Source organism: Nicotiana tabacum, chromosome 9 (assembly GCF_000715075.1).
Source record: "Nicotiana tabacum cultivar K326 chromosome 9, ASM71507v2, whole genome shotgun sequence".
In the NCBI taxonomy this organism is placed as follows: Eukaryota; Viridiplantae; Streptophyta; class Magnoliopsida; order Solanales; family Solanaceae; genus Nicotiana; species Nicotiana tabacum.
Genome location: NC_134088.1, coordinates 79083781 through 79095321, shown reverse-complemented (window position 1 = coordinate 79095321; position 11541 = coordinate 79083781). Strand labels below are relative to the sequence as shown.

The 11541-nt window shown below is 30.6% G+C and overlaps 1 protein-coding gene across 1 annotated transcript; it reads left to right on the top strand.

The window, feature by feature from the left end:
• The first annotated feature begins 290 nt into the window (after positions 1-290).
• On the top strand, positions 291-10390 carry LOC107810839 (MACPF domain-containing protein At1g14780). The gene is made up of 8 exons (XM_016635668.2): positions 291-802; positions 886-1127; positions 4257-4458; positions 4787-4861; positions 6039-6222; positions 6588-6757; positions 7163-7227; positions 9603-10390. Exons 1-8 carry the CDS (start codon positions 563-565, stop codon positions 10219-10221), a joined length of 1797 nt encoding a protein of 598 aa, XP_016491154.1. The 5' UTR covers positions 291-562; the 3' UTR covers positions 10222-10390.
• Positions 10391-11541: the final 1151 nt, after the last annotated feature.

The window sequence follows — 11541 nt, the reverse complement described above, 5'->3', positions numbered from 1 at the left end:
GTGGACGGAGTATAGTTTTGTACCAATTCTAATACTCAATGGCAGTTCTGACCCTTTTCTCTTGAATAAATAATATTCTATTGTTCATTTTAAATTGACCCGTTCATCTTGACTCAAGCAGATAATAGGCGGGTTACTACTTTAACCCGGTTTAACTCCTCCAAATATAGCTCAGCTCCGTGTTTGGCACTCCTATTTTTTGCAAGGGGTGCACGGGCAGTGAGTACAAGCGCGTTCTGTGTTAAATTTTAGTTACGACTATATATATATAGCTGAACAGACTATCTTACACGCTTTACTTACAATAACAGAAAGTTTAAAAGCTCGGGAAATTCCAGCAAATATAAACAAGAAAGAGAATGAAGTTTCCCCATACTTAAAAGTCATATTCTCATTTTAATTTCTTCTATTCAAACTTATCTCTGTATAAAACTGATTCCCATTTGGCATTCACACACCTTCGCTCTTCTTCTTCCCTCTATTCCTTTTCAATTAACCCAAACCCTCCCTTCAAAGATCATCTTCAAATTAGTAGCAACATATATAGAGCAGGCTCAAGGAAATGAACAATAATAGTATTGTAGAGAAGGCTATCAACAGCCTCGGAAAAGGCTTCGATTTGACCTGCGATTTTCGACTAAAGTATTGTAAAGGAGATGAAAGACTTGTGTTGCTCAATGAAACTGTCACAAAGGAGATCATGGTACCTGGTTTTGGAGCTTTTAATAATATCCCTGTTGATATTAAATGTGATAAAGGCGATCGAGTTCGATTTCAGTCTGATATTCTTAGTTTTAATCAGGCAAGATCAACCTCTTAATTCTTCCTCATCATCTTCTTTAAGTTAATTATCAAATGTTTGACTTTGTTTTTTTGGGCAAACAGATGTCTGAATTTATGAACAGAAAAAGTTCAGTGGCTGGGAAAATACCATCAGGATTGTTTAATTCAATGTTTGGGTTTCAGAGTGGTTCATGGGCAACTGATGCAGCTAATACAAACTACTTAGGGCTTGATGGTTACTTCATTATATTGTTTGATGTTCATATTGATAGAAGTCCTCTTCTTTTGGTTGATGAAGTTATAAATGCTGTTCCTTCCACTTGGGATCCTGCTGCTCTTGCAAGGTAACTTTAATATCATCTCATTTCTTTTCATTTTTCACCTTTTAATTCAAATGTACTCCATATTTTTACACAGGAAATCTATTATATATACTAGTATTTAGAGTTATATTACTCTCAAAAACATAAATTTAGCATAATACGTGACTAAATAAATCATTTTACAGTTAGTAATTCATTAAATTTCAAAAGTACATAATTTCAATCAATTGAAGGTTAATGTGCTTAACCAGATACTACATGGGTCAAAATCAGAATATATCGATGTTTTATGGACTAGAAAGCAAATGTTTCGTTAGGAAAAGGAAACAATAAACAAATTTATAGGTAATTGACCTTGGAATTAATGGCGTGCAAATGGGGGTGATGTTGACCTGATCAACTGATTAAATTCAATAAGAGAACACTGGAAGTCAGAATCAATTACTCTCTTTTTCTTTTTTCTTTTTGAAAATTACACTGTTCATAATTGGCATCATCTCTTTTGTGACATATTTCGTTTTTTGAAATTTAAAATATGTGAAACTTGACCAATATTTTGAAATAAATTTTTTAATCATATTGACGTGAGAATAACTACAATTTATATTTTTTTTTGTAATTTTTTAATGTTTAACTTTTAATTTTAAAATATTAAATTGAATAAATTTAATTTAATTTTAAAAATAAGTCAAATTAATTCTCAATAAGAAAAATATGTCGTATAAATTAGAATAGAGATAGTATTCTTTTCCCCTGTTTTGGCCAAAATTAGCTTAGAGTAGAATTGTTCCACCGGATTAATCTACACCCGAAGATCTGGTGGCTGAGACTGTTCCACATTAGAATGCCTAGAAGTTTTCAAACACCAAAAGAGCCCCCTAATTAATTTCATGGGTGGTCATTCAGCCCATGAAATTAAATGTATGGATATTAAGTGACTTTTGGGTAATAAACATAAAATTGAATGATATCCCCTAATAATTTTTGTGTAACAAAAGAAAGAAAAGTGATTTTTGGATAATGAATAAAAAATTGAATGATTTTTACATAACAAAAAAAAAAAAACAATTTTTGCGTAATGAATACAACGTTTAATGATCACCCATGAAATTTACACTTAATTTGGAGAAAAGGAAAATTTTGGTCGCTAATGCGTTTAATATTTTATGGTTGTGCCAGAAAATCAACAAATTCTATTTTTGATTTTTTTTTTTGGGTTATATATACAAAAAGGAAACTATGCCTTTGACCTTTAAGATTTTTTTGGGTAGTTTTTTCTAGTATTTAACATAACAAGACATGAAAATGTCTAATTAAAGTACGTTAATTCAAACCTTAAATTACTTTAAAAACATTGCACAAATTAAGAAGATCAAGCATACTATAAAATAGAAAGATGACGATGCAGATCTACTTAAAATAACACTATTTCGTGGTTTAGAGCTTAATCTTCAACAAAAATGATTACTTTTATACTATAATTATCATTTCACAAATATAAAAACTTGAAGAAGAAAACTTGGCAATGGGGAGAACAAGTCTAATTAAAATTCGTGCAATCAAACCAAAAACTATATTAAATTCATTAAAATTTAAGAAGATAAGGTATACTATAAATGGAAAGATGCTGATACAAACTTAGTTAAAGTAACGATCTTTTCGTGATTTCGACCTTATTCTTTTTTTATAAAGGGCCAAAATGTCCTTGAACTATTTGAAATAGCTCAAAAATGCCTTCCGTTTGTTTTTTATACGAAAAATATCCTTGCCGTCTATGTTTTGGACCACAAATGCCCTTAAACCGTTAGTCTTTCCATTGAATGTGACATGACAGTCCAACTGTGTTAGATTTGCTTACATGATCATCCACCTAAGCAATCCAGCATAGCGAAATTATTTTTTCGAAAAAATTATTTTTTCGGAATTTTTATTAAAATACAAAATCAACACTTATTCTGAAAAAAGTAAAAATATTTCGAAAAACTTATTTATTTCGGAAGTTTTTATTAAAATACAAAATCAACACATTCCGAAAAAAGTAAAAATATTTCGGAAAACTTATTTATTTATTAAAATATTATATATAATATACAAAATAAATTATTTAGTTATGATGAGTGAGATAGAGGATTTATGTTCTACTATTTTAAATGCTTAAGTTGAGGATTTATTGCACGTCGAACTTGTTTAGGCAACCTCGAATTAAATATTTGGGGGTTATTTTTCCGGAATTTTTTTTTATTTTTTTCGGAATAAATGTTGATTTTGTATTTTAATAAAAAATTTCGAAATAAATAATTTTTTCGGAATTTTTTTACTTTTTTCGGAATAAGTGTTGATTTTGTATTTTAAAAATACTTTTCGGAAAAATAATTTTGCCATGCTGGATTGCTTAGGTTGATGGCCATGTAAGCAAATTTAACCTAGTTGGAATGTCATGTCACCTTTAATGGCAAGACTAACGGTTTAAGGGTATTTGTGGTTCAAAACATAGACGGTAAGGATATTTTTGATACCAAAAACAAACGGAGGGCATTTTTGAGCTATTTCAAATAGTTGAAGGGCATTTTTGGCCCTTTTCCGTTTTTTATATAACCATAGTTCTAAGTCAGCTTATGCACACTTCAGTTAGTTCTACAAGGTACCTAAAACTTGAATAGCTACCAGCTAAGCTAATTCTGTCCGCAAGATATGAATCTGAAACCTCATAATTCTCAACCCACTTTATTGACTATTAAGCCATACTCTTAGGTGCCCTAGTGGTCAATAAATATAAAACCTTAAGAAAGAAAATGAGGAGTTGGCCTATATTTAATACAGATAAACAACACGTTAACCGGCGGATAAGATGAGTTTTTGAATATGATCACTTTTGGGAGAATTACTACTAGCTAGTCTCCCAAACTTGAGGAACCCACAATTTGAGGCTTTACACATGTAAAAGTTAAACCCATTAGTTATCCATTTTTTAAATGGATAATATAGTTCTTTTCCATATTTGATCTGTTTTTAAAAAGTTCATTATCCAACCCATTTTTTAGTAGATAATATGAGTAATTAATTATTTTCTTTTAATCATTTTGTCACCCCCTATTCATATTTAATATAATTGATATATAATTTTTATTAATTACTTGTGATTTGTGACAGGTTCATAGAGAAATATGGTACCCACATAATTGTGGGGTTGAGTATAGGAGGACAAGATGTGGTCCTAGTTAGGCAACACAAATTTTCCAACATGGAACCATCACAACTCAAGAACCAATTGGATGAACTTGGTGATCAGTTATTCACTGGCATTTGTAACTTCTCTCCTCACCAATGCAAAACACGAGAACAAAAGCACAAGGTTTCTTCTTTCTAATAATCCTTCTATTCTTTTTTTCAAATTAATCTCCTTTTTCTGGAAAAGAGTTCTTTGAATTGATTGCAAAAATCGTATGAGAAATTTTTCCTCCTAACATAAGTCTAAATTTTGTACTAGTTCATTTAACCTGACTAGTCTATTCATCAAATATAGTTAGTTTAAACATTCTGAGTAAGCTCGAATTAATGCCAAGACATAATAATGGAGATACTTCCTGAGTTAAGAACTTTTTCAGATATCATATATATAAAAAAACTCAATTGAACTGAACATTTTTTTTTTTTTTTTCTTTTTTGTTTCTGAATTGCAGGCTCTGGAGGCGTTCAATGTTTTTGATCCACAACCCAATATCTTCAGCGACTTCCCATCAGCTACCACAAAAGATGTATGTTGATAATTGTTAATTTTCAATCAGCTTATCCATTTTATAATGAAAAATGCACCTAAATTTTCCCATGAATAAAATATTCCCTCAAATAAAAAATTGAAGGAGATATCCATATCTAGTAACTTCCAGGAGGTACTTTTACTTTTAAGTAACATAAATTATATACCTATAGGTATTATTTCAATCTATATTGAAAGATATTTAAGTGAAGATATCGATTTTCCAATATTAGATTTTTAAAACAAAGTGAACGTGTGATGCTCGCTTTTATAGAGTACTTAGAGGTTGTTTGCTTTAGTGTAATTTACGAAGGTTAGACTAAGTTTGATAATATTCAAAACAAATGAAAAGAGATCAAGATTGGTGGCAGTTAACAAGGAACTTGATTCCAAAAAAGGGGAAAGCCACGGGTGTGGGGAAAGAGAAGCAGGTGGGAGGGGTTAAAAATCAGAACGTTATGAGTCAGATGTCTCCATTCCAAAACTTAAAGAAACTTTTCTCTTCATTTTTTTTAAAACTAATTCATAATTACACCAAAATTTCATAGTAGTAATTTAATAATTACCAAATAATTTGACCTTAAAACCTAAAGAAAGGTCTGGATGAACCTGATTTTTTATTTGAGTTTTCATGAATTGATAGGTCAATTTTCTTGCTTTGATTTGTATCATACACAGATCATATGTCCAAATTCTTCAGCTAATAGAGTAACTTTGACATTAGAAGATTCTAATATAAAAAACCTGGGAGCTTTCTTTGAATTTATTAACTTACCAATAATTTGCAAACTATCAAAACTCTAAAGGTTTCCAAGTCAATATTAACCATTAGATTCTTGGAAACTACTAAAGATAATTAGGATGAAGTCATTTTCTGCTGCCGACTTTGTCTTAAAATCAAAATATCTCTCTAACTTGATTATGTGCATGTATCTTCAAGGATTGAAAAAATTTCACTGGAAAAGAACTAGTCAAACTTTATATATTAATCACTCATGTATATAACAAGGTTTTGGACGAGACGTGACTGCTTAATTTAATCTACATTCTAGCTGGAAAAATCAAGAAATATATATATATGGTTGACAATCAAACACAAGTTCAAGGAAACTGAAGCATGCATAAGAAGCGGGAAAATAATACGTACTTCCGGTTTCTGAAAATAATATTTGCAGGGAGTAACAGTGATATGTTCAAAAAGAGGTGGAGATTTAACAGCAAACACACACAGTGAATGGCTTCTAACAGTAGCTTCAAACCCAGATGCAATTGGCTTCAACTTCATTCCCATTACTTCCCTTCTCAAAGGTCTTCCTGGCAAGGGTTTCTTATCACATGCTATCAACCTTTATCTTCGATGTAAGTCGATAATAATTTTCTCTCTTTAATATTAATCAATAATTAATCTCCATTTTTATTTAATTACACGAAAGGTAGTTTATGTTTCCGAAAAATGTTTCATCAAGTCTTTTTCTTTTTAGCTAACTTCCTCATTTTAAATTATTTTTTTCCATTTGATTGGTGAGAGAAAAAAAATGTTCTTTTTGAATAAATGCCAAATTGAATTAAAGGTCTTTATCTCTACTTTAACCAAGGATGTTACAATAATTCAAACATGAAATAGAGGATAATGTGTTAGTTGAACTACATATGTCAGATAGTAGATTTTTGTTTTTGAATAATCTAATGTATATAATATATTAAATTAATGTATTGATGTGCAGACAAGCCACCTATAGCAGATTTGCAGTATTTTCTGGATTTTCAAGCGCACAAGATGTGGGCCCCTATTCATAATGATCTTCCTTTAGGCCCAACTACAAATAGGTCCATTCGACCTCCAGCCCTTCATTTCAATTTGATGGGCCCCAAGCTTTACGTAAACCCAACTCAGGTAAATTCGATCGCTCTGGGGTTTTTTCACTTTTAGCCTGCGCAAGAAATTATTTATATTTGTTAGCCAAAAAAGTATATAAAATTTATATATAATATATAGAGTGTATATATATACAAAACATATATATTTTTCGGCTATTTACTTTGAGAGCGTGTCATTTTCCCATGGTTCTACCAAAAAGTGAAAAAGGAAAAGAGTTACTTATCTTTCATCGAATTTAGACTGAATTTGCAGTTTAATAGTTGGAACTTCATTCTGCACAAAGTAACATAGAGAAATTATGTTATATTATCTGTTTTCTTTTTCATAAATTTAAATTTACCTTGTTCAACATTCATGTTAACTCCACAAACCCTTAAAAAGTTTGTTTATGATTTATGAACATACACTATTTATTATCAGGTAATTGTTGGAAAAACACCGGTAACTGGTATGCGACTTTATCTTGAAGGGGTGAAGTGTGACAGGTAATGCTTTCTTTTGATTGCTCGAGATCATACTCCTTTTAGATAAGTAATATTCCTTCAGTAAAAATGTTTGGTATCCGTTGCACTAATTACATTCTTGCAATTTTTTCCTCTATATACTATAATAAAGACTTATTTATCATTTTTCTCAAAGTTTTTCAGTTTTCAATAAATATTTTAACTTTTTAAACATTTTATATACAATATCTCTTAAAAGATTCTCACCCAATTATTAATGCCTTAATCTTTAATTAAGGGATTCAGTTATATATTTTCCTTTTTCACTCCTCTCATCTCTCCCTCTTCTTTTATGCAAATTTGTCTGCCGATTCACGTAGCTTTTCACTTAATGTTGGTCCCCACTTCTTACGGTCAAAACTACACATAATGTTTGGTAATCATTAACACACATAAGGTTTACTCTACATTTGATTAATAAGAAAATAAGTAGTTGATTAATACAAATTAATATGGCTGCTAAATATTAAATTAAAAAGCTTTGAAGCTTTGAATTCGATATTCGAGTTTTACGAGTTTGTAATTTGTTTGGATTGAGTGATCTTGCAAGTGATTGAGAATATACTTTGAAGTTTATATCTTAATTTTGAGGGAGAATGATCAAGTATAGAGTTGGTTTTAGGTGAAAATTCAAATTGAAACTCGAAAAAGTTGCAAGAATTGTATGATAATTATATCTGATATATCAATACTTAAAACATAATTATATCATAAATGTATCATACTTATATCACGATTGTATCTAACTTGTACCTAATACATTAATACCTAAAACAATACCCGATACAATACTAATACAATTATCATACATTGTGATATAATTGAGATATATTTACGAAATATTGTGATACAATTGTGATCTTCATCTTCTTCAAGTTTCAATCACAACTATAAACTTAAAATTTGATATAATATTATATTATAATTGTATTAGTATTGTATCAGGTAGTATTTTAGGTATTGATGTATCAGATACAAGTAACATACAATAGGCATTTGGACATAAAAATTGTAATTTTTGAAAAAAGTAGTATTTAGAGTTTAGTTGAAAAATAGTATTTGGAATTTGAAATTATGTTTGGACATGCATTTCACTTGAAAAATATGCAGTTTTGTGAGTGAGGAAAAAAGTTTTTCTGAAAATTTTGAAAAACTCATTTTCGAGTCATTTTTAAAAACGTGTAAAATTTCATGGATAACACATTTTTGAAATTTATTTTTGCAAAAAAGGAAAAATAATTATGGACAAACGGGGCCACAATTTTGATACAATTGTGATAAATTTATGATATGCAACTTCGTTATCTTCGAGTTTCAATCTGAAATTTTATTTAAAACCAACTATAAATTAAACTTAAACAATTTTTCTCAAAATTGATATATAAACTACAATATATATTCCCCATCATTTGCAAGAAAATCCGGTCCAAACAAATCACAAATTCGTAAATTTTGAATATTAAATTCAAAGTTTTGAAGTTTTTTAATGGATGTCAATGGAGAACAACTGCAATTTTAGAGACAAAAGTTTTGCCATTTTCGTCTGCATTGTGAGAGAGTACCGATTTTGGGTGATAAGTAAGTGGGAGAGAGAATGAGATGTGAAATCTTTTGAAAAATAGATGAAATTCAAATTTTTAAGAAGGGGTTGGCGAAGGAGAGAATGAATTGCTAAATTGAAGGAATCTTCTATTTTCTTCTAATTAATAGTTTTGTACATAAATGATAAATATAGATATAGAATATAATTAAGTACGAACCTAAATAAAAGTGGTACATAACGCTCTATTATAATATAGCTGGCTAAATTTCCCTACATACTTCCATATAAATTTATAGTTCAAATTAATTTAACTATTTACATTTTTAACTTTGATATGATATTTTCTCTATAAAACTAACTTTTCAACCATCACTTTTAAACTTCCTTGTTCTTACAGATTAATATAAAATACAAGCGAAATAAATATTTTAAGCTCGACTAATTAGGGACGGAGTTACAGTAGTGCATGTTACGACAGAACTCAGTAATTTTTGTATAGATCTTGTATTAATTCACTTAATATGTATAAATAATTTATTTTGAATCTAGTAAACTACCTTTTCTAAAATGAAGAACCAATAAAGCTTGTGCGACTAATTATCTAATATGGGATGGAGGGAGTAACAAAGTAAAAGGGGAGGCAACTGATAAGGGACATTGCGAGAAAGCCAAACAATGAACACTGTATTATATTTTAGTTTTGATATTGTAAGTTTGTAACAAAACAGGATTGAATGAAAAGGAAAATTTATTCGTACAATCTTGGTTTGCTCACTGCTTGTACGATATGTGAATCAAGATGGTATTGTTTCAGGCTGGCCATACATCTTCAACACTTGCTAAACACTCCAGTACTCCTTCAAGACAAGATAGATGAACCACTAACATGGCGCGGATCCGAAGATGTACCCGACGATGATCGATACTTTGAAGCCATTCAATGGAAAAAATTCTCACACGTATGCACAGCCCCTGTAAAGTACGATCCTAAATGGATATCCTCAGGGGAAGACTTGAGCTTCATTGTCACAGGAGCTCAACTCCACGTTAAAAAACACGAAACCAAGAGCATATTACACCTTAGACTTTTATATTCCAAGGTTTCCAACTCTTGCATTGTGCAATCTCAATGGATGCAATGTGCCTTAGAAAGTTGTACAAAGTCAGGTAGTTTTTTGTCAGCTATTAGTACGCCCGGTTTATCTGAGAAGGAGAAGACGCCGCTAGTGGTGGTGGATTCCGGCGTGTATCCGACTGGGCCACCGGGGCCTTTGCAAACCCAAAAGCTACTGAAATTTGTGGATACAACACAGTTATGTAGAGGGCCATTGGATAGTCCAGGGCATTGGTTAGTCACTGGGGCTAAATTGGACTTGGAAAGAGGGAAAATTTGCCTGCGTGTTAAATTCTCCTTGTTGAATATATCTTCTTAACTTTGTGCTTTGTCTATAAGTTTTATAGGTAAAATATCCAGCTTCAGTTTAGTGGGAGAATTATTTATTCATCTATTTATTATTTGCACCCAAAAGGGGCACTGTAAAGTGATTCTTTTATTGTTGCTTAAGAAATGCAAGCTGGAGAAATCCTGAAATAATTAAAGGTTAGGATCGGATTTTCTGTTTTGCATATATTTGAATTCTCATTTATTTTAATATTTTTTATTAATTTTATTTTCTTGTGTTAAACATTTGAGTGGTATTGAAGTGCACTAGATGTGGTGGGGAAAAAAGTGAAAGTGAAGGTTATTACAGTACTACATCCATTTCGCGTTATGTGACACAATCACAGTTTCACCGGAAACAAAGTTTGAGAGAAGACGGAAAATGTTTTGGAGTTTGTACTCTTAAGCATGCTACAACATTATTATAACTATAAAAGTATGCCATTAAAAGGTAAAACGAGACTTTCAAAATTAAATTATTTTCAAATTCATGAACTAATAAGAAAATAATATCATATGAAATAGAACTAATGGATCATATTATCCGTCTCTTGAATTTTGAGAATGTACGATGGGTTAGATTTCAATAACAATAGAAAACCCTTGTGCTCATCGATTTAAAAAAGAACAATTCAACAAAGTTGCTCAATGAGGAAAACATGTAAGCAGTTGCATTCCCAAGTACAAAAGATCTTAGTACTATTTATTTTAATTTGTGATCAGCTTACTGTATATCTATTCATGTTATTATATAGTATATGTATATACCCACTCAAACTATGATAATACCCAATCTTGATAGGAGTACAAGTCTTTTATATACCCATCCAAATATAATAATAAATTACTAATGGACCCTTTGGACTCAGTTAGTGGTGCCAACATGGGCTGGACATGAGAAAGTCATAGTGCTGACTTAAGAACGTAACTGTCCAAGTTCTTGGGAATAAATCATTGTTAGACGTGTAAATTATTTGGGTTTTCTTCATCATTGTCTTCCTAGTATATTTTGAAGAAACATATATAGTGACATGAACACATGAGTTAGATTAAAGGAAGCATCCAAAAGATTTTTCCAAAAAAGATACATGGAGCAGTAATACTGCTGGGATCAGCACATAGTGAGGAGTCGTTAGCGTCTATTCTCTTAATTAGTTCGGTTCCCATTGGATAAACCTTCTGTAAGAGAAAAATACAGTCCACGGCCAAACCAGGATAAATAAAAACCGTTGTAGGATCATGCAACTTGGGCCTGAACATGACAAATGCAAATAAAAAGATCGAGACATTTAATTATAACTTGATATGTGTG